The sequence below is a fragment of the Megalobrama amblycephala genome, linkage group LG3 (assembly GCF_018812025.1).
Source record: "Megalobrama amblycephala isolate DHTTF-2021 linkage group LG3, ASM1881202v1, whole genome shotgun sequence".
In the NCBI taxonomy this organism is placed as follows: Eukaryota; Metazoa; Chordata; class Actinopteri; order Cypriniformes; family Xenocyprididae; genus Megalobrama; species Megalobrama amblycephala.
This window is the reverse complement of record NC_063046.1, coordinates 61850829-61874314: the sequence shown is the minus strand read 5'-3', so window position 1 is coordinate 61874314 and position 23486 is coordinate 61850829. Positions and strand designations below refer to the sequence as shown.

At 37.1% G+C, this 23486-nt stretch overlaps 1 protein-coding gene across 7 annotated transcripts in view; it reads left to right on the top strand.

Moving 5' to 3' along the window:
- Positions 1-23486, top strand: part of camk2d1 (calcium/calmodulin-dependent protein kinase (CaM kinase) II delta 1) — an 81392-nt gene that overhangs the window by 48410 nt on the left and 9496 nt on the right. For 3 of the 7 annotated variants that reach the window (XM_048186448.1, XM_048186445.1, XM_048186444.1), the window contains exons 10-15: positions 1580-1702; positions 2106-2189; positions 4721-4763; positions 5344-5378; positions 15187-15231; positions 16791-16839. In XM_048186448.1, coding sequence (XP_048042405.1) covers positions 1580-1702; positions 2106-2189; positions 4721-4763; positions 5344-5378; positions 15187-15231; positions 16791-16839 — 379 coding nt within the window. Of the gene's footprint in view, positions 1-1579; positions 1703-2105; positions 2190-4720; positions 4764-5343; positions 5379-12834; positions 12895-15186; positions 15232-16790; positions 16840-23486 lie in introns of all 7 variants that reach the window. The other 4 variants (XM_048186443.1, XM_048186442.1, XM_048186447.1 and 1 more) reach the window with 2 other exon arrangements.

The following is a 23486-nucleotide window of genomic DNA, read 5'->3' as shown; positions in this document are numbered from 1 at the left end:
TGAATTATCCTAAGTCTACCTTTAACCAATCCCTCACCCACCAAACAGCCCTGTAACATAAAACAAGCCCACCCAATAGAACTACCGCAGACCGGGGTAAAAACAAACCCCAGGCTGCCACCCTCCCCTGTCAATATCAGTGACAGCAACATGACAACCTGTACAACATTAATACACCGCAATTAGCCTTGCTATAAAGTAACTTGAGTAAATTAACTTCAGTTCACGTCAGTAATGAAGTGGGGTTTAAAAAAAAATAAAAAAATCTCTATAGAGGAAGCAGGTAGGAACAAAACTGTAATTCAGTGATACCTTGTCTCCTAGCTTACACACACACACAAAAAAAAAAGGAAGTAGGTGACCATCACGTGTAGCTTAAGGTTGTCAGGAGTCATTCATTAACAACAATTTCTTCTTCTGTATCCATCCTTGAAGAATGAGGTCGGGGAATTGAGCTTAGGAATTGACGTGCTTCCTCCGGGGAGTACAGTAGTTTCGTCTCGCCGTTTTTCAAAACAATCTTCAGCGTGGCTGGATACAGAAGAAAGTTCTGCAGACCTGCCTCTTTCAATTCCTTCTTTATTATGGTGAAGGAGCTCCGCTTCTTTGCCGTCGCGGGAGAGAAGTCGGGGAAAAAGCTCAGCATTGCGCCGTCGTTTGTTTTTATGGGCCCGTGGCGTCTGGCTTCGTTTAGAATCAGATTCCTGTCGTTGTAGCGCAGCAGTTTGAAAAGAAATACTCGCGGCTTGGGGTGATCAGTTGATGTTCTGGAGTAAACTCGATGCGCACGTTCGATTTCGATTTCTTTGCCCGCTAGTGATGGAATCCAGGTCGGTAGGGACCGTTTCAGAAAGCCAACTGGATCATCTTTTTCGGCCCCTTCAGGTAACCCTAGCAGCCGGAGATTACTGCGTCTGCTGCGATCCTGCAGATCTGTCACTTGTTGCTCGAGGACATCCAGACGCCTGGTGTGTTCGTTGACCACTTTTTTCTGCTCTCTCTGTTCCCCGGTTAAAAAGTCCACTTTGGAGCACAAATTTTGTAATGTGGTCATGTGAGTAGTGAATTCGGTGCGCATTGCCGCTAATTCAGTTTTCAATATGTCCTCAAAACGTTTTATAGTGATCGCCATGTTGTCTTCCATATTCGCTCGGCCTACCGCGGCTGCTGATTTAGTTTTCTTCTTTATAGGAGAGGATGAGGGTGAAGAATACGCCAGTTTTCGACTGTGTGACATTTACAAAACAACAGAAAACGAAAAGACTACCCCAGGTGTCAAAAAAGAAAGTTAAAAGGCAGAAAACAAAGGGCTATGCGCGGAGCTTGATTAATGTGCGTCTAGGCCCATGAAAGCGTCACGTGATCTCTCATCTATGTTGTATTCTGAATAAAATATTGAAATTTGAAACTTCCACATCATTGCATTCAGTTTTTATTCACAATCTGTATAGTGTCCCAACTTTTTTGGAATCGGGTTTGTATGTTATAGTGCTGTGATAAAGAAAGTAAATATACTGTGGCTCTCTGGAGCCGCTGTTCTATCAAAGCAGAGTGTAAAATGTGTGTTTTCTTTCCCTAGTTTCCCTCTCCTGAGTGGGACACAGTGACACCAGAGGCCAAAGATCTGATCAACAAGATGCTGACTATAAACCCTGCCAAACGCATCACAGCAGCTGAGGCCCTCAAACACCCCTGGATCTGTGTAAGTCTGCTCACTCTCATACACACGCATTCACTTATCTAGACTTCCAATGTTATATATATATAAATATTAGGGCTGTCAATAGATTTAAATAGATTAATCGCACACTTATCGTGAAATTAAGCATACACTATTTGTCCTCACTGCATTAGAAGTCACAGGTGATGATAACACAGTGTTAATTTTTACATAGAAAGGGATTTGTTTGCTCTGGAAAGAATGATAATGCCTTAATATTTAGAGCAGAATGCTATTTAATGTGTGCTTAAGCTGAATTGTGTGTAAATTTAGTTGTGAATGTGACCCAATGTTTATGCAGGACCTGTATGCTTTTTTAGTATGCAGATTTTAATGATGGATCTTAAACAGTTGTTCATTTCTTCTTGGCCTGTCTGTATCACAGCAACGCTCCACAGTGGCCTCCATGATGCACAGACAGGAGACGGTGGAGTGCCTGAAGAAATTCAACGCCAGGAGGAAGCTCAAAGTAAGAGTCATGCAAACGCACTCGTTTACTGGAGAACATACTGTTTTTAAATAAAAATAATTATGTTGGCTTGACAAAGTTTTCATCTTCTGAGACCAAAATCATGCTAGAAACACGCTAAATAATGCATACATTACAACATGCTAGCAATGTGCAGAATCATGCTAGCAAAATGTTAGCACCATACTAAATCATGCTAAAAACATACTATCACCATCTTAATGTTAAATCATGTTTGAAACATGATAAGTCATGTTAGCAACATGTTAAAACATGCTAGCAATGTCCTAAATCATGCTAGAAACATGTTAGCACTGTAGTAAATCATGTTAACAACATGCTAGCACCATACTAAATCATGCTAACAACATGTTAGCACCATACTAAATCATGCTAGCACCAATACTAAATCATGCTAAAAACATACTATCACCATCTTAATGTTAAATCATGTTTGAAACATGATAAGTCATGTTAGCAACATGTTAAAAAATGCTAGCAATGTTCTAAATCATGCTAGAAACATGTTAGCACTGTAGTAAATCATGTTAACAACATGCTAGCACCACATTAAATAATGCTAACAACATGCTAGCAACATACTAAACCATGTTAACAACATGCTAGCACCACACTAAATAATGCTAACAACATGTTAGCACCATACTAAATCATGTTAACAACATGCTAGCACCATACTAAATCATGCTAACAACATGTTAGCACCATACTAAATCATGCTAACAACATGCTAGCACCATCTTAATGTGTTAAATCATGTTTGAAACATGATAAATCATGTTAGCAACATGTTAAAACATGCTAGCAATGTCGTAAATCATGCTAGAAACATGTTAGCACTGTAGTAAATCATGTTAACAACATGCTAGCACCATACTAAATCATGCTAACAACATGTTAGCACCATACTAAATCATGCTAGCACCAATACTAAATAATGCTAAAAACATACTATCACCATCTTAATGTTAAATCATGTTTGAAACATGATAAGTCATGTTAGCAAAATGTTAAAACATGCTAGCAATGTTCTAAATCATGCTAGAAACATGCTAGCACCATCTTAATGTTAAATCATGTTTGAAACATGATAAGTCATGTTAGCAACATGTTAAAACATGCTAGCAATGTTCTAAATCATGCTAGAAACATGTTAGCACTGTAGTAAATCATGTTCACAACATGCTAGCACCACATTAAATAATGCTAACAACATGCTAGCACCATACTAAACCATGTTAACAACATGCTAGCACCACACTCAGACATCCCAAGTCTCCCGGAAGTTCCGGGAGTCTCCCGCATATTGATAGCGGCTCCCTGATGCCCGCAAATTAGTTAAAATCTCCCGGAATCTAGAGCGAGCGAGCAAGAGCGCGCATAGAGACTGTGTTTCAAACCAGCGCGCGCACGGCAGAGAGGGATAGTATGGGAAGCGAGAGAGAGTACCTCCCTGAAATGACTTTTTGCAGGTTGGGATGTCTGCACACTAAATAATGCTAACAACATGTTAGCACCATACTAAATCATGTTAACAACATGCTAGCACCATACTAAATCATGCTAACAACATGTTAGCACCATACTAAATCATGCTAACAACATGCTAGCACCATCTTAATGTGTTAAATCATGTTTGAAACATGATAAATCATGTTAGCAACATGTTAAAACATGCTAGCAATGTCGTAAATCATGCTAGAAACATGTTAGCACTGTAGTAAATCATCCTAGCAACATGTTAGCACCACACTAAATCATGTTAGCAACATGTTAGCACCATACTAAATCATGCTAGCAAAATGCTAAAACATCTTATTTTGTTAAATCATGCTTGAAACATACCAGGGATGTGCTAAATCATGCTAACAACATGTTAAAACATGCTAGCAATGTGGTAATCATGCTAGAAACATGCTCATGTTAGCAATGTCCTAAAACAACATTTTGATATATATGAGTAAAATCTTCAAACTTCAAGCTTTTCAGAGTTATTTCACACTTTCAGACAAGGCTTTGCCAAGCCAACATCAAAGTTTGTCGTCACACTTTACTCATCTAGTTATAATAAATGCTGACTATTATAACCACAAAACCACTCCAGGATGACGGGTTGTAACAAGACATTTTGCTTCCATAATCTGATGTATTTCCATGTGGAGAAGGATATTCAATGAGAAAATAGTGTGTGGTTGGCTGTTATCTATAGGAAATTAATTGGATTGTGAAAAGAACGTATTCACTATATGTTCGGAGGAAGTGTTGAATTTCGGGTAAAAAAGATTATTAAGATATCAGAAACATTAAGAAAATGAATAATGTAAATGATAGTTTCATACTGACTTTAGTTTGATTTGGTGCTTTAGCCTGAATGGCACAATTCTCAAGCATGACATTGTTTAACAGGTCGGATTAATTGTTATCCACCAGCACTGACTAATATTTTACACATTTACCAAGACTCATGATGAAGTTGAGCTTTGCCTTTCTGTTCTCTCCGGACTGTTTAGGGCGCTATCCTCACAACCATGCTCGCGACACGCAACTTCTCAAGTAAGAAACTCTCTTCACTTTACTCTGTATTTGCTATCTAACTGTTGTTTGTTCACTGAATCATGTAAAGAAAGCTGAAGTTATGCGGTTTTTATGCTTCAGAAGTTGTAACGATACTACAGGAGATTTAAGGTCTAGGATTTAATTAAATAAATTTTTGTTTATACACTGTATGTTTCCAAGTCAATGGGTTATTTCAGTGTGATTTTTGCTTTATTGTGCTAATAGCTTTTGATATCAAAGCAGCAGAAAAATTACGTATCATATCACAGTTCAAATAGCAATCACGATGTGTATCAAAATAATCCCAATTTTATAAGTAGCATTTTCCCTGTTCAGCGTCTTATTACAAATTCATTTTTTTGATGCTACCGACACAAATGAATATTTAATATGCTTCTTAATCATATTTCATTATATTATGCAAATCTTTGATTACGATTCATTCAGATGTTTTTGATTCGAAGCCAGTGGATCATGAATCCGTAAAGCACAGTGATTGAAACTGAGGATTCTTGTTTTGTACTATTTCAGACTATTTTGCACTTAATCCTTTTATTCTTTTCATTTCACTCAACAGGCAAGAATCCGTACAAGAAGCCTGATGGTGTTAAGGTAAGTTAAATAAACCTAAGTATTATGATTATGATACTATTTATTATCATAAAACAAAAGGTGTGTAGGAATGATTTAATGATTTACACTCCTGACCGTAGTTTTACCACTTGCGGGTTCGTTCAGTCCATTGCCAATACAACCAATCGGTGTAATGTCATTTTACAGCTCTAGTTATTTTTATTTTTATTTACGAAATGTCTCAAAGTAAAGGGTCCATGTCCCCCCAGTTATAATGGTTTCTACACTCCAGACTGACACTAAAGGAGAGACTCGAGCCGTATCTACAGACCAGCATTAATCTGATATAACGGAGACTTGCGGGGTTGAGCTGTTTTGACTTGGGCCAGTAAATAACCACCTAGCAACCACACAAAATACTCTTACAAACACCCACAAACACTGTAGCTTTGTGGCAGTGAGTGCACAAACAAGAACCCCTCATATTTTCCTCATAAAATGTAAAAATAAAATAATTAATTGTGTTTTTACACATATTCCTAATGACCTCCAGCCACAGTACTTTTATAGTTCCAAACCTTACAGTCTGTTTTACTTCTTGTTTAACTTTCTACACCATATATACCTTATCTTTACATGCATACACACCCATGCAAACACATTTACATTGAAGCGAATGCTCATACATGTTTGCTTGGCGTGTGTAATGTGTGAGCATGTGCACGCATTAGTGCTCTTCTGGGTCACGGCTTCAGAAAGCGTTTGTGGAGGGCAGGTCCGTTCCAGTGGGGATGCATAGACTGATTTTTTATTTAATTGGGTTTATATATATGTTTGAGTATGTTTATGTAGTATATCTCTTTGTCTACATACTTATTTGCTTACAGTATTCACATTATTAATGTAATATTCTTTAATGAAATATCTCACTCTTCTGTTCTTGAGGTCAAGCATTCAGGGTCACTGAGTAACCTCATCTTTATATCTCACACTCCAATTCACTAGCTTACAGAAATTTATGTCACCTAACACATGGGTTGTGCCTTTCAAAACCTGTGAAATCTGTGCTAAATCAGTCTTGGATGAGTTTTGGAAGAGTGTTGTACTGTAACTGTCCAAAATTGCATTCAAGATTAGTGTCCCAAATCAAAGAATGTTGGACAAAAAGTCAAATGTGCCCCGATGGCGGAGTATTTCTAGGGGATTTTCAAAAATTGTACAAAAAAATTCAAATCATGTAACCAAATATGTATCAATTGAAGTCAAATCCATGTTTATTTGCATTGCACTTTTCACAATACATATTGTTTCAATGCAGCTTTACAGAAATGTTTATAATGCCTTAATGTCTAAGTGTCCATGTTTAGCATATCTAGGTTTACATATGGTTTGCTATATAGTGTATATCGCTTTATGTGAGCATAGATAACGCTGGATATATTTTAATAGTTACAAGTTGGAATTATTAATACATTACGCAATGGTATGGAAATCTGTAAGGTTTGTAAGGTATGAAAACTTATGGAGCCAGTCTACACCCTATACACCGGTGAGCCAGTTCCCTTCAGGCTATAGTCAAAATTGCATTTTGAAAGTAATTAAAAGTAAACATAGCTGCAATCAGCAAGTTAGTGGCCACACACAAAAGAGGCATGATGAGGAGTTAAGCATCTGCAACAATGAGTTATTAAAGACATATTTTGGTTTATTTGAGTCCAAATGGCTGAAAAATCAAATACAACCACTAGTAATAAGATTTAATTGCTAAACCACTTTTGCCACCAAAAGTTTTGGCACTGTTACCAAATTGTAATGTGGTCACTGTGAGGTCACAAATTCTGGTGTTAATATTCCAAAGTGTTAGATCCTCAGAATCAGCTTTGCATTATGCCATCAATATTGTTAAACTATTGTGTTAAATCATAATGGTTTCATCTATCAACATGAAAATGATAACTCGCTGACATGGTCCGAAGATGATTTGAATCACTTATGGTGAAAATCAGAACAAAGGTCTAGGAGGAGTGTGAAAAAGTAGGTTTTCAAAGAAATTCAAAATGGCAGACATGATTGGAATGAATTTTCTCTGAATGAATCTGTCAAGACCTGTGTCATTAAAATAGGCAAATCTAATCAAAAGCTATTAGCATGTTTTGGGACAGTGCCACAAGGTTTCTTTTGCCAAAGACACATTCCACCGAGTTTCGTAACAATTCGCTAATGTGTTCGAAAAATTTGAAATGGAAGATGCCCAAAATTACAGATATGGGCCGATATACCCAAAAAATTGGGTACTGAGTTGTAACACTTCCCGTATACAGAATTAAATGCCCAATTATCAATAACAAATAACAAAAATATAAATCATTACACAATAGAATTATTGAAAGATTCACAGTAGCAACCTCTGAGCAGTTAGTTTAAATACCATAAAAACATTGCCATGCATCAAAACACTAGTAAGTGATGGATTGACTCTGGGACAGTTATACCATTGGGCCTGCTTCATATGAGACTATTTCAGTCATGCGTCAACAGCCGAGGAATTGATCTCTGTTGGCATTCCTGCCATTTAATAAGAGACCCTGTTACAGTGAGGAAAGTCAGGGTGTTTCATTGGCTGGAGTCTGTTACTTCAAAACATTAACAACAAATGCCTCATCGAGAGTTGTGGCACAGTTTTCGAAGGTTTTTCTTCCTGTCTGATATTTAAGGCTGTCATGTGATCTTCTGAACAGACAACGTGCCCGTTGTCACGTATATAAACAACCCTAGTGCCCCCCTTGGGCCGAGGGCCACTTGTATGACTTACCAAAGAATCAGACCATTTTGAATGCAAGAGGTCCTTCTTCAAGGAGGCTCTATGTTTTCAAGTGGCGGTTATTTGCGTCATGGTGCAGAGAGCACAGTTTAGATCTGGTTCATTCATTTAGGAGCGTTTTATTGTGGGCAAAGCCATAGCTACACTTAAGGTGTATGTTAGAGGCAATTGCTGCTGAACCTACACCAGTTTCTTTGTGTTTCTTTGAAAAGGCATTCACTTGTTTCTCTTTTCATGTGTGGGATTAGACTGCCGAGACCTTTCTGTCTTGCTTGTGTTCCTTCTGGAACTTATCTGTAGTCCTAGAAGGTTTAATAGGGCCTCCTTTTGAACAGCTTGAGTCAGCTTCAGACAGAATTCTGACTCTTAAGATGGTTTTGTTGTTGGCTTTGACATCCCTTAAGAGGATTTATTTACAGGGTTTGTTGTTGGTTGATTTTTGAAAGTTAGGTTACCATTCAAGGGTTGTGTTGCTTCTTCTCAGCCGTTATCTAAGGGTGTGTCCTTAGAGGACATTTGTGTGGCAGACTGGGCAGGCGGTGTTTGCACCACTAGCTAAATGTGATTCTATATGGGCTTCAGGCAATGTTTTGTTTGTTTGTTTAATTATTTAACATTCATTAAAGATTTCTGTAAACATATTGTGTAGTTGTGCTTGGAGTGTAAAAAGTGCTTCAATTGTTTCATTTTTGAAAATGCAATGAAACTTGCCAAATTGGGCAGACATATTTTTTTGGCCAAGCTGTCCTACAAAGCTTACACTTATTATTCCCAGCCTATAATTCAGTCAATCACTGTGGCAGGTGTTAGCTGTATTATTAGTTATTTTGTGGGTTTAAGTGAAATTTGCCAAGCGGAAATAGCTGTCCACTGCAAGCAAGGATTAAAATTAGGCGGGATTATTATTAAAATGGCTAAATCTATTCAGTTGACTTTGTATATTGCTCGATTGCTGGATTTAAATGGTCACAATGTCAGCGGAATTATTGCAGAATCCAAACAAATAATAAATAAATAATTGCTATAAAAGCACAGATATTTAAAAGGCTGGGCCGGTCAAATAAGACTTTTTGACAGAAGGTTGAAAATCACTTCAATGTGTGACAGCTTCAAAATAACTTCCAAAGTCTTGGATGAGACACGCAATTGTGATTGACTTCCAGTTTAATCTCGCACTGCAAGACGAGTATTGAGTATGTGTTTGGAGATTGAATAATAACAATTACAAATAGTGTTTTCTTCTTCCCAGTTTTTCATACTCATCATATTTTAATGGTTTAATCAAACTTGTAGGGTCATTAAAAGTATATTGTGCAATATATACTCTATTAAAGTATACAAAATGGGATGCAGTCTCCTTGCCCCAACCAAACATTTGGTTGGTTAATAAAATGTCATGTTAACATATGTACCCTGGTTACCTGAGAAGGGGATAGAGATGCCATGTCATGGAGTTGACACTGTGGGGACGCCGTCAGCATGACCGGTGTCTGAAGCATGTGTAAACACACACCAAAAAATCATTGGCAAGCGACAGTCCATGACATCACACACGGAGTGCCTGTGAGTATAAAAAGGTGCCTGTAATACACGTCATCAACTCTTTTGTTTGAAGAAGACGTGCAGGCAAGACGCTTAGGAAACTGTGGTTACATTCGTAACTTAGGCGTTCTCTTTCAAAGTGGAACTTCATCTCTGTGTTTATGGAGTTGACGGTATGGGGAAGCAATACCCACTACGCAATGCTGAGGGAATGCCTGCCTCATTAAGCTTTGAGGATGCACAGACATAATGAGCAAAGCATAAATTGACCCTACGTATTACTTAACTGGTTTCAAAGTGTGTCAACCCCAAAATGACTCGTATAGACTGTATAGTGGTGCCACTCCCTAAGCCAATATCTTCCAATAGTAGGAGATGATACCCAAGCTTCTATGCTCTATAGCAAGGGAAGTCCTGGCCTTTACAACCTTCCTCCCTCCCTTGGGTGACAGGGGTCAGCCTTATAAGGACGTAAGAGCAGAGATCTAAGAAAAATGTCTCTGCTATGTCAAAGCCCTTAGGGAGTGGCCTACCAAAGGGAGTTAATCAACTATGACCTTCGATGTTACCACTACTTCCAGGGGGAGAATGCAACCCTCAACTTCATCAGAAGGGATGCAAGCAGATGAGCGGCATAGTATAATTACCATTGACTCTTTCCATAAAAACTCAACCCCTAGGGAAACCGCAGGGGAGCTTCAGCTCTACTTAGATCCTGCATTTACTTATGCCGACATGCATTCAGATTCCTGTTTTTCCCAACCAAAACCTGCTCCAGTCCTGTGCCGATTCAGTCATGGTTGCTTTCAAATCCTCCCTCAGGACGGGCCATGAATGTAATAAGGTCTGTACATCAAGATCCTCTACGTTCTATGAATCCGATGCTGGACCTAAGACCCAGAGGAGCATGCTGAACTACAGCATTGCTATAGACCAGAAAAGATAGCACCTTCCGGCAGCAGTGCTGAGCAGAACTGCAACCTAACCTAACCTGCGACCCCATGATCAAAGACCTGTCTTCCATCCCACAAGGAAAAAGTCAAGCTCCCTCACCATGGCTCAATACAGTGAGAATGTTCATCTCCCTTCAGAGCCAAACATGCTCTTTTAATTGGCAATGCGAGAGCCTTGAAAAGAGGATTCTGCACCAGGGAAGATATGGATTGGAAATAGCTTTCCAACTAGGGCGTCCTTGAGTTTTGCTGTTCACACAGACCTCTCAACACGCAAACATTCGACTACATGGCTCTCCCAGATGTACAAGTTCCACCATTGTCTTGACACCTCAATGTGGAGATCTAAGAGGAATAAAAAGGCTCACAAACTTATATGCGGGACAGCAAAGGAAGGCAGATTATTAATAACACCCTCCTCAACTCTCTCTGCATCTAATTCCTCAGAATTAGATGTTCCACATTAATCAGTCAGGTTGGAAGTGGCCAAAGAGCGACCTCCTGAACCAACATGCAGGAGACTGCTCCCACACTCTACCTACAATCCCAGCAGTCGATCCCACCCTCCCGCCTTGATGGCCGTGAGACCACGACTCTCGTTCCTCAAGAGAGAGTCAAGCATGGGTGGAGCTTCCCAAATCACAAAGAATGCATTCAACTCCCCCGAGAGCTGGCTCCTGAAGACAAAAAAGCTGATGATGTGTATTACAGGTGCCCTTTTATACTCACGTGTGATGTTATGGACTGCCATCTGCCAATGATTTATTGCCGTGTGTTTACACATGCTTCAAACACCGGTCATGCTGATGGTGTCCCCATAACGTCAACTCTATGACGCAGCTTCAAAGTTGAAAAATGTTTGTTTATATATATGTTTTTCCTAATGTATATGCTTTATAATATCTTTCCTTTTTATGTATGAGAGGATGATAAGATTATTATTGCTAGATTTGCTCCATTTCAGTCAGTTATGCAGTATCATTAGCACAATGAGAAATGCATCATTAACTGGTTGCATGGTTATAATAAGGTTTCGTTTTTATGTTTTACTGCACCTAACTGCAGAAAAGGAAGCTTAACTCTGCAGAAGTTGCGATGGTGAGATGTGCTAGTTATAACAAAACCATTATTCACGTAATCCTCTAGTTACTAGTTTTGTAGTTCTCTTCGGTATAGTTCAGTGTTTAGATGTAGACTGAAAACCTTTCCAGCTGTATACTTATATAAGCTCATCCTTTGTTTATTTTGTAAAATTGTGTATTTTACTTAAAAATGTTGCAAGTTATAACAGCTCAACCTGAAATGTTATTAACATATTTGTAGTCAGTGACACATTACTAGAAGATTGTGGGTTTTGCATGCAACAGTAGTTAAAAAAACACTGTAAATGTACCCTGCTGGGTTTAATATGCTCTTTTGTTTTCTTTAACATTTGGGCTGCTCTACTTGTGTAGAACATCCATGTTTTTAATATCACAAGGACCCAAGGCATAATACCTACGAGATGTATTGCGTGTCTGCTTCATATCCTCTCTGGTATTCTGATGTTTTTTGGTTTACATTGATCCCAACAGCAAAATAAGGGCAAGATTAACTGGCATAAGAAGAATGAAACATGATTATTACTGAAGCTGAAATATTATATTCAGGGTTACCTTCAGTTCAGTTTTCCAGTCTCAGTAGGGAACACTCTATGTATTTAATTGGGTCATTTGTCTTGAACATTTTGGAATGTTTGGTAGGATCATTTGATGCCAATGAAAGGTCTTCATGCTGTTTCATGATCTAGTTGTTTCTACATGAACTCATCTATAGGATTATTCTCTTAGGAGTCTTTCTTTTTTCTTTTTGTTCTCAGAGTCACACTTTTATGCCTGTTAAACTTTTGTGGCTTTTAATTAACTTCTCATTTCCACAGCATAATTGTGAAAAATGCCATTTTGCATAAATGACAGTTAACATCTGATTATTTGACAGTCCATTTTGCTGTAGTTGAGGAATAGTTAATTGTTGTCAAGGGATATCATTATGATAAAATATGCTAATTAACTATTCCCTCAACATCCAGGTAATGCAAGCTGTGTAATTTCAATGATTTAGATGAATGTAATTTGACATTTCCTCTTCCCTTGCTGGTCTAAAGCTTTGCTTGTGTGCCTCTGTCCCTTCCCACCTATAGATCAACAACAAAACCAACGTAATCACCAGCCCTAAAGATCCCGCCCCCTCTCCTGCTCTGGTACTTTGTCTTTATGACTGTTTGTCAGTGGCTTTTTCTTACCATTGGCTTCACACTTTTCATTTTTCAGTCTTACTGTTTTTTCTTTGTTAGCACTCTGTTCAATTCATGTTCACTCATGAAATCCTGCATTAAAATAATGCAGTCAGTCAAATAATTAGCAATGTCTTCTGAAAGTGTGACTTTCCACAGTTTTTTGGATTTTTTTTACAAAGTAAGTGTGGACCATTTGATTTCAAGTGTGGCCTATTTAATATGTCAAGTTATTGTAACAATTGCCGTGATATAAATTTGTGCAGTGGACTAGAGCGCTGAATGAGGTATGATTTTGTACGTATTACACATAAATAAGCACATATGTTTATAAATTCGTAAATATATAACTGTTTTTATATATTTACACTATTTAATGATTTTATTAGAAGGTGCTTAAAATGCTTAATCAGATATGTTGAAATGTTTGAATGCAACATACATGATTTTCTCCACCTGTTTGTGAATTTGACATAATGATTTAGTGGGGTTTCGTAAGGGTTTTAAGCTTGTTTATGATTACCTCACAACAAGAAACATTTTTTTGTTCTTCAAATTTTGGGAGGTTCATTTCATACGTTGCTTATGGCCTCTCCATGTACTCATGTGTTTGCTAACTGAGGATTCTTTCCTTGTGCATACATGAACTAACCACGCTTTCACAGCACGCATCACTGAACATGCATGTTAAGAGAGTAAAGACGTGGTTTTCCTCCAGCGGACGAAAAATCCCATAACATTGGACAAAACTTTGTGACATCATATTTCCGCATCAGAATGTCGTAGAAACTTGGGGGTGGGCTCATATCACTCGGCCTAGCAAGCAGCCAATAAATGGTGACAGTCCTAATCATGCCATAGCAACCAGTTACAGCACCCTAGAAACCATACCATAAACTTCCAATGAAAAAGAATGAGATGGATATCTCTGGATCAGAACATTGTAGAGACATTGTTGTCTCTTTTGTCTCAGACTGTCAGTAAGCTTTAGGTATCATCCTGCCAAATGTCTAGCCACGTCCTGGCAACGATACAGTGCACCTTAGCAACCTATTAGTAAATTGAATGAGCCATATCTCAGGATCAGGACAACATAAAGAAATGAAAGTGTTTTTTTTTTTTTTAAATCACCCTGACCTATCCACACCATAGACACCTTACCACACCTTACAGCAACATAAACAAGCCATATCTCAACACCAGAACATTGTATGGACATTGGCTCTCTAGAAGTCAGGCAGAAGATCTCAGTGCCGAGTTTTGCCACTGCAAGCACCACACTCATTTCCTTCAAAACATGGACATATGTTGTTGTTACTATTTTTAGAATAATACCATATTTTAGAATAATCAAGTCATTAAAACTCTGAAATAACACAAATTAAGGTATTAGAATTATGCAATGACCAAAAATATTGCATAAATCAAGACACATTCAGCCATTCTTTGTTTAGATTCCAGCTCTTCTTTTCTCAAACTCCTTCACAAGATGATTTTAAACGTCTGTTAGTTGTGTTTCCTTCATGATCCGCTTAAACTCATTAATTACAATAATTGTTTTCAAAGGAATTTATATATTGGCACAATTTACATTTGTCTACAAATCTAATGTCAATCAGTAGAAAAAAAGGAAATATTGGTAATTTTCTGCCATACATTATCTGTTAAGTTTACACCCATTTTTTAACCCTAACCCTAAAGCCAATACAATGCATAATTCCAAATATGGGTAAAAAACCTGTAAAATATCAAGTCTGAAAGAACATTTTAAAAAATTCTCCCAAACTTCCTTGTTTTACCGCATGCTACTTCTTTGTTTTGGCTGAGTATCCTGTACTGTTGCTTTAGTGAAAATGTTCTGTAGTAATTACCCATATTCCCATCTCACAATTACATGACCAATTGTCTAAACTACTATGCTCTTCTTCTTTTCTAAAGTTCACCAAGCTTTGTTAGAGAAAGTTACTTGATAATATCCAAAAATTGTAATTCACAGAATGACAAAAATTAATAGAAAATAACGCTGCTCTGTGTTTGACCTCCTGAGCCTTTTCTGAATGTTAAGCACTATTTGTTCATAAACTTTCAGGACACATTTTGTACCATATTTGTGTAAAAGTGTCAGTCAGCTGAGCACATTCAGGACGGTTACATGTAATGCTTGGTGTCCTTTAACCCTTCAACTCTCTGCTGCTTATTCTGATCTCTTGTTGTTCTGTTTTATCTTCCTTTCTCTCTCTATGCACATCTCTCTATCAGGAGCCTCAAACTACTGTTATCCACAATCCCACTGATGGAAACAAGGTATCAAGTGTTCATGAGGATTGATAAAAGGGCTATAATGGGCTTATTTTGAACTTAATGTCTATGTACTACATCTGACCAATGTTGTCTATTATCACAGACAATAACTGACAATAAAAATGACTCAGTTCGTACAGTTAATTATATGTGTATTTTTGTCCATACAATGAAAGTGAGGTCCAGTATACTGCCAATGACTCTTAATTTCATCAAAACTCAGTCATAAGTGTTTTTATGCTCAGGTAATCAAAAGTATACTACAAATACTCCTAATGCACTGACAGAAAAGTGTAGACATTAAGTTGAAACCCAGAAAAATCCGTGCTTGCAACCAGGCTTTATTTCTACATTTGATTGATTCAGTTTAGGATACAGTGAAGAGAGCAGGTTTGTGAACCCTTTGAAAATATCTGGATTTCTGCTCTTATCAAATGTGGTCTGATCTGCATCTAATAGATCATTTGCACTACACCGTTTTCAACTAAAAACAGAAAACTTTAGTTTGTATGCATTTTGGCTGTTCATTCAAAGGGGTTTTGGGGGCCTGAAAACGCAAACTTTTGAAAACGGGTTTCAAAGTGCAGGTTTTTGAAAACAATACCGTTATCATCTCTATAGGCACATAGTGTTTCTTTACAAAGTGATGTCGCCTTCTACTGGCCTGACATGCCTAATACAGCATTTTTAGTTTTCGTTTTTTCGCATTTTAGTTTTTTAGATTTGCTTTCATAGTGTAGTGCCATTGTGATCGAATGCTTTCAAACAGCCACAAAAGGTCGCCTACTAACGCATAAACATTACAGGAAGCGCTCTAGCCAGACGGGATTTAATCTTTGTCGGCTGGAGACCCAAGTTTGGTTTGAAGATGAAAAACGTGCCAAGTTCAATGTTCTCTCACCATTCCTGATTTCTAACAAAGAGCAGAAACGATCGAAAGATCTGAAAAACCCATACATTTACCCACCCATAGACCCTCCCCAGGGTCAGAAGTGGTCAAAAGTGGACAAAAGATACGGATTAAAACACCAGGTGTAAACGGGAATTTGTGTCTCTCGTCTACTTGTGATCCGATCGACCAAAACGCATCATAAAACCAGGTGTAAACAGAAGTAAATTAAGATCAGACCACATTTAAAAAGTAATAAATGCAGAAATTTTCAAACAGTTCACTAACTTGTTTGTGCTGCTGTATGATTGACGGCATCATACAATACAATCTCCATTAAACTTGTGTTTATCTTTGTGTGTTTCAACTGAGGTCTTCAGATGTTTCACTTTATTGACTTTATACAGTGGAAATACATTTTCTTCTTGCTTGGTTAGGAAATGAAACACAACGCCACATGATATCCAAATGTCATAATCTTATTGATTTATGGGTCAATCATCACATCAACATACATGTCCTATTTAATAAAACGTGTCAAATCAGAGATACTACAATGTGGAATAAGTTTTGAACCTCTTGAAAGGGCATTACCATTTCTCTGACTGTTTTTACTTATCATTTAACATTTATTTGTATTCCTTCCTTCATTCGTATGTTTGTTCTCTTTCAGGAATCATCAGAGAGTGCCAACACCACCATTGAAGATGAGGACATTAAAGGTACAGTTGAATCGAACAGACTTCAGTTGTGCGATGTAAGATCAGCTAGTGTTCTGTGGTCCAACCTGTTATTGCTTTACATTTACATTTATATTCCCCAATTTAGTGAACAGTAGAAGGGTCATTCTCAGACAGGAAACATTGCCATTTGTGCATCAAAACTTTAGAAATCTTAAGAAATTTTCATTTGAAAAGACTGCTTAGCCTCGGGCCTAAAGTACCAGAGCTGTAACCACCGTAGACATTAAGGGACGGCCATAGGGAAATACCGTGACATGCTATAACAGTGGAAACATACAGAATGAACATGACTGATCACCTGTTTCCTGCAGTATTAGTTTGGCCAACCCTACTCGATAATTTGTGGTCACGGTTGGTGAATATCTGTGGAGATGAAGCTGTTTATTTTAAGCTTTCTTCTCACACGCCTTCTAACTTTCTGTTCCTCTTTTTTTGCTATCATGAGCTTTGAAGTTAGTGTCCCTTTAATGCAACTTGTGTAAATATGTGTAGATTAGATTGTGTGACATATGCGGGTGGTCATGTGACTGTTTGTGTGTGTGCGTTTGTGTCATGATATTTAATGGTATTTTCAGTTATTCATTATGATTCTAAATAGCAAGTCGTATAAGGGTGAATCTCATTACACCTGTCAAGAACTTGTTATATTTCACTGCAAATTAATACATTTTGCTTAAAGAAGATTTTTTTTGTACATGCAAATACCCACTCACAGGAAAAAAGAAAAAAAAAAATTCCGGCAAACCTCTGGACTGTAAAAGTATGAACTAGGGCAGTGTTTCTCAACCAGGGGTCCATGATATAATGCCAGGGGGACCTTATATCACTTATCTGAATATTAATTTTTGTATATTTTGACATTTGACATGTTCCCATAAAAGAAGAAGATAATATATGTATAATATAACTGATGATATAACTAAATATAGGACAAGTCAACTAACGTAGTAGTAAATTATACTTTATTGCATTTGGTCGTCTCAAAGAAATGAATGATACCAATAAGCCAATTTTATTCTGGGGTCCTTAAAGATGGTTCCAAATATGATGGGGGTCCATTACTCAAAAAAGGTTGAGATTCACTGAACTAGGGGTTACACAGACTAGTCAACTTTAATGCTCTGCCATGATGCTTTAAGCTTGACGTAGGCTAGTTGCTTATCATGACCTATAGAGGAAACAACAGGATAATAAATCTTTGAAGTCCACTTTTACTCTCAGTTTCCATCAGTTAAAATAGCAAATAAGTGTATAATCCGAGAGTGCTCCACAAGATATGTTTGATTATACCATCTGGATGCTCAATACCGATCGGCTAACAGTAAGTCGTCCGCACGATTTAGCAAATCGAGGGAACGAAATAGTAAATCGTGTGCAAGATTTAGCAAATCGAGGGAACGAAATAGTAAGTCGTCCGCAAGATTTAGCAAATCGAGGGTACGAAATAGTAAATTGAGTGTAATATTTACCAAATCGAGGGAGAAAAATAGTAAATCGTGTGCAAGATTTAGCAAATCAAGGGAACAAAATAGTAAATCGTGTGCAAGATTTAGCAAATCGAGGGAACGAAATAGTAAATCGTGTGCATGATTTAGCAAATCGAGGGAACGAAATAGTAAATTGTTCGCATGATTTAAAAAATCGAGGAGACAAAATAGTACATCATGTGCAAGATTTAGCAAATCGAGGGAACGAAATAGTAAATTGTGTGCATGATTTAGCAAATCGAGGGAACGAAATAGTAAATTGTTCGCATGATTTAAAAAATCGAGGAAACAAAATAGTACATCATGTGCAAGATTTAGCAAATCGAGGGAACGAAATAGTAAATTGTGCGCATGATTTCGCAAATCGAGGAAACGAAATAGTAAATTGTGCGCATGATTAAGCAAATCAAGGGAATGGAAATAGTAAATTGTTCGCATGATTTAGCAAATCGAGGAAACAAAATAGTACATCGTGTGCAAGATTTAGCAAATCGAGGGAATGAAATAGTAAATTGTTCGCATGATTTAGCAAATCGAGGAAACAAAATAGTACATCGTGTGCAAGATTTAGCAAATCGAGGGAATGAAATAGTAAATTGTTCGCATGATTTAGCAAATCGAGGAAACAAAATAGTACATCGTGTGCAAGATTTAGCAAATCGAGGGAATGAAATAGTAAATTGTTCGCATGATTTAGCAAATCGAGGAAACAAAATAGTACATCGTGTGCAAGATTTAGCAAATCGAGGGAATGAAATAGTAAATTGTGCGCAAGATTTAGCAAATCGAGGGAACGAAATAGTAAATTGTTCGCATGATTTAAAAAATCGAGGAAACGAAATAGTACATCATGTGCAAGATTTAGCAAATCGAGGGAACGAAATAGTAAATTGTGCGCATGATTTCGCAAATCGAGGAAACGAAATAGTAAATTGTGCGCATGATTAAGCAAATCAAGGGAATGGAAATAGTAAATTGTTCGCATGATTTAGCAAATCGAGGAAACAAAATAGTACATCGTGTGCAAGATTTAGCAAATCGAGGGAATGAAATAGTAAATTGTGCGCAAGATTTAGCAAATCGAGGGAACGAAATAGTAAATTGTTCGCATGATTTAAAAAATCGAGGAAACAAAATAGTACATCATGTGCAAGATTTAGCAAATCGAGGGAACGAAATAGTAAATTGTGCACATGATTTCGCAAATCGAGGAAACGAAATAGTAAATTGTGCGCATGATTAAGCAAATCAAGGGAATGGAAATAGTAAATTGTTCGCATGATTTAGCAAATCGAGGAAACAAAATAGTACATCGTGTGCAAGATTTAGCAAATCGAGGAAACGAAATAGTAAATTGTGCGCATGATTAAGCAAATCGAGGGAATGAAATAGTAAATTGTGCGCAAGATTCAGCAAATCGAGGAAACGAAATAGTAAATTGTGCGCATGATTTAGCAAATCGAGGAAACAAAATAGTACATCGTGTGCAAGATTTAGCAAATCGAGGAAACAAAATAGTACATCGTGTGCAAGATTTAGCAAACCGAGGGAACGAAATAGTAAATTGAGTTTAAGATTTAGCAAATCGAGGGAACGAAATAGTAAATTGAGTTTAAGATTTAGCAAATCGAGGGAACAAAATAGTAAATCGTGTGCAAGATTTAGCAAATCGAGGGAACGAAATACTAAATTGTGTGCAAGATTTAGCAAATCGAGGAAACGAAATAGTAAATCGTGTGCAAGATTTAGCAAATCGAGGGAACGAAATACTAAATTGTGTGCAAGATTAAGCAAATCGAGGAAACGAAATAGTAAATCGTGCGCAAGATTTAGCAAATCGAGGGAACGAAATAGTAAATTGTTCGCATGATTTAAAAAATCGAGGAAACAAAATAGTACATCATGTGCAAGATTTAGCAAATCGAGGGAACGAAATAGTAAATTGTGCACATGATTTCGCAAATCGAGGAAACGAAATAGTAAATTGTGCGCATGATTAAGCAAATCAAGGGAATGGAAATAGTAAATTGTTCGCATGATTTAGCAAATCGAGGAAACAAAATAGTACATCGTGTGCAAGATTTAGCAAATCGAGGGAATGAAATAGTAAATTGTGCGCAAGATTTAGCAAATCGAGGGAACGAAACAGTAAATTGTTCGCATGATTTAAAAAATCGAGGAAACAAAATAGTACATCATGTGCAAGATTTAGCAAATCGAGGGAACGAAATAGTAAATTGTGCACATGATTTCGCAAATCGAGGAAACGAAATAGTAAATTGTGCGCATGATTAAGCAAATCAAGGGAATGGAAATAGTAAATTGTTCGCATGATTTAGCAAATCGAGGAAACAAAATAGTACATCGTGTGCAAGATTTAGCAAATCGAGGAAACGAAATAGTAAATTGTGCGCATGATTAAGCAAATCGAGGGAATGAAATAGTAAATTGTGAGCAAGATTCAGCAAATCGAGGAAACGAAATAGTAAATTGTGCGCATGATTTAGCAAATCGAGGAAACAAAATAGTACATCGTGTGCAAGATTTAGCAAATCGAGGAAACAAAATAGTACATCGTGTGCAAGATTTAGCAAACCGAGGGAACGAAATAGTAAATTGAGTTTAAGATTTAGCAAATCGAGGGAACGAAATAGTAAATTGAGTTTAAGATTTAGCAAATCGAGGGAACAAAATAGTAAATCGTGTGCAAGATTTAGCAAATCGAGGGAACGAAATACTAAATTGTGTGCAAGATTTAGCAAATCGAGGAAACGAAATAGTAAATCGTGTGCAAGATTTAGCAAATCGAGGAAACGAAATAGTAAATCGTGTGCAAGATTTAGCAAATCGAGGGAACGAAATACTAAATTGTGCGCATGATTAAGCAAATCGTGGGAATGAAATAGTAAATTGTGCGCATGATTAAGCAAATCGAGGGAATGAAATAGTAAATTGTGCGCAAGATTCAGCAAATCGAGGGAGCGAAATAGTAAATTGTTCACATGATTTCGCAAATCAAGGAAACGAAATAGTAAATTGTGCGCATGATTTAGCAAATCGAGGAAACAAAATAGTACATCGTGTGCAAGATTTAGCAAATCGAGGGAACGAAATACTAAATTGTGCACATGATTTCGCAAATCAAGGAAACGAAATAGTAAATTGTGCGCATGATTTAGCAAATCGAGGGAACGAAATAGTAAATCTTGTGCAAGATTTAGCAAATCGAGGGAACGAAATAGTAAATCTTGTGCAAGATTTAGCAAATCGAGGGAACGAAATAGTAAATTGTGTGCAAGATTTAGCAAATCGAGGAAACGAAATAGTAAATCGTGTGCAAGATTTAGCAAATCGAGGGAACGAAATAGTAAATTGATTTTAAGATTTAGCAAATCGAGGGAACGAAATAGTAAATCGTGTGCAAGATTTAGCAAATCGAGGGAACGAAATACTAAATTGTGTGCAAGATTTAGCAAATCGAGGGAACGAAATAGTAAATCGTGTGCAAGATTTCGCAAATCAAGGAAACGAAATAGTAAATTGTGCGCATGATTTAGCAAATCGAGGGAACGAAATAGTAAATTGATTTTAAGATTTAGCAAATCGAGGGAACGAAATAGTAAATCGTGTGCAAGATTTAGCAAATCGAGGGAACGAAATACTAAATTGTGTGCAAGATTTAGCAAATCGAGGAAACAAAATAGTAAATCGTGTGCAAGATTTAGCAAATCGAGGGAACGAAATAGTAAATTGTGCGCAAGATTTAGCAAATCGAGGGAACGAAATAGTAAATCGTGTGCAAGATTTAGCAAATCGAGGGAACGAAATACTAAATTGTGTGCAAGATTTAGCAAATCGAGGAAACGAAATAGTAAATCGTGTGCAAGATTTAGCAAATCGAGGGAACGAAATACTAAATTGTGTGCAAGATTTAGCAAATCGAGGGAACGAAATAGTAAATTGTGCGCAAGATTTAGCAAATCGAGGAAACGAAATAGTAAATCGTGTGCAAGATTTAGCAAATCGAGGGAACGAAATACTAAATTGTGTGCAAGATTAAGCAAATCGAGGGAATGAAATAGGAAATTGTGCGCAAGATTAAGCAAATCGAGGGAACGAAATACTAAATTGTGTGCAAGATTTAGCAAATCGAGGGAACGAAATAGTAAATTGTGCGCAAGATTTAGCAAATCGAGGAAACGAAATAGTAAATCGTGTGCAAGATTTAGCAAATCGAGGGAACGAAATACTAAATTGTGTGCAAGATTAAGCAAATCGAGGGAATGAAATAGGAAATTGTGCGCAAGATTAAGCAAATCGAGGGAATGAAATAGTAAATTGTGCGCAAGATTTAGCAAATCGAGGAAACGAAATAGTAAATCGTGTGCAAGATTTAGCAAATCGAGGGAACGAAATACTAAATTGTGTGCAAGATTAAGCAAATCGAGGGAATGAAATAGGAAATTGTGCGCAAGATTAAGCAAATCGAGGGAATGAAATAGTAAATTGTGCGCAAGATTTAGCAAATCGAGGAAACAAAATAGTAAATCGTGTGCAAGATTTAGCAAATCGAGGGAACGAAATAGTAAATCGTGTGCAAGATTTAGCAAATCTAGGGAACGAAATACTAAATTGTGTGCAAGATTTAGCAAATCGAGGAAACGAAATAGTAAATCGTGTGCAAGATTTAGCAAATCGAGGGAATGAAATACTAAATTGTGTGCAAGATTAAGCAAATCGAGGGAATGAAATAGTAAATTGTGCGCAAGATTTAGCAAATCGAGGGAACGAAATAGTAAATCGTGTGCAAGATTTAGCAAATCGAGGGAACGAAATACTAAATTGTGTGCAAGATTTAGCAAATCGAGGGAATGAAATACTAAATTGTGTGCAAGATTAAGCAAATCGAGGGAATGAAATAGTAAATTGTGCGCAAGATTTAGCAAATCGAGGGAACGAAATAGTAAATCGTGTGCAAGATTTAGCAAATCGAGGGAACGAAATACTAAATTGTGTGCAAGATTTAGCAAATCGAGGGAACGAAATACTAAATTGTGTGCAAGATTTAGCAAATCGAGGGAATGAAATAGTAAATTGTGTGCAAGATTAAGCAAATCGAGGGAATGAAATAGTAAATTG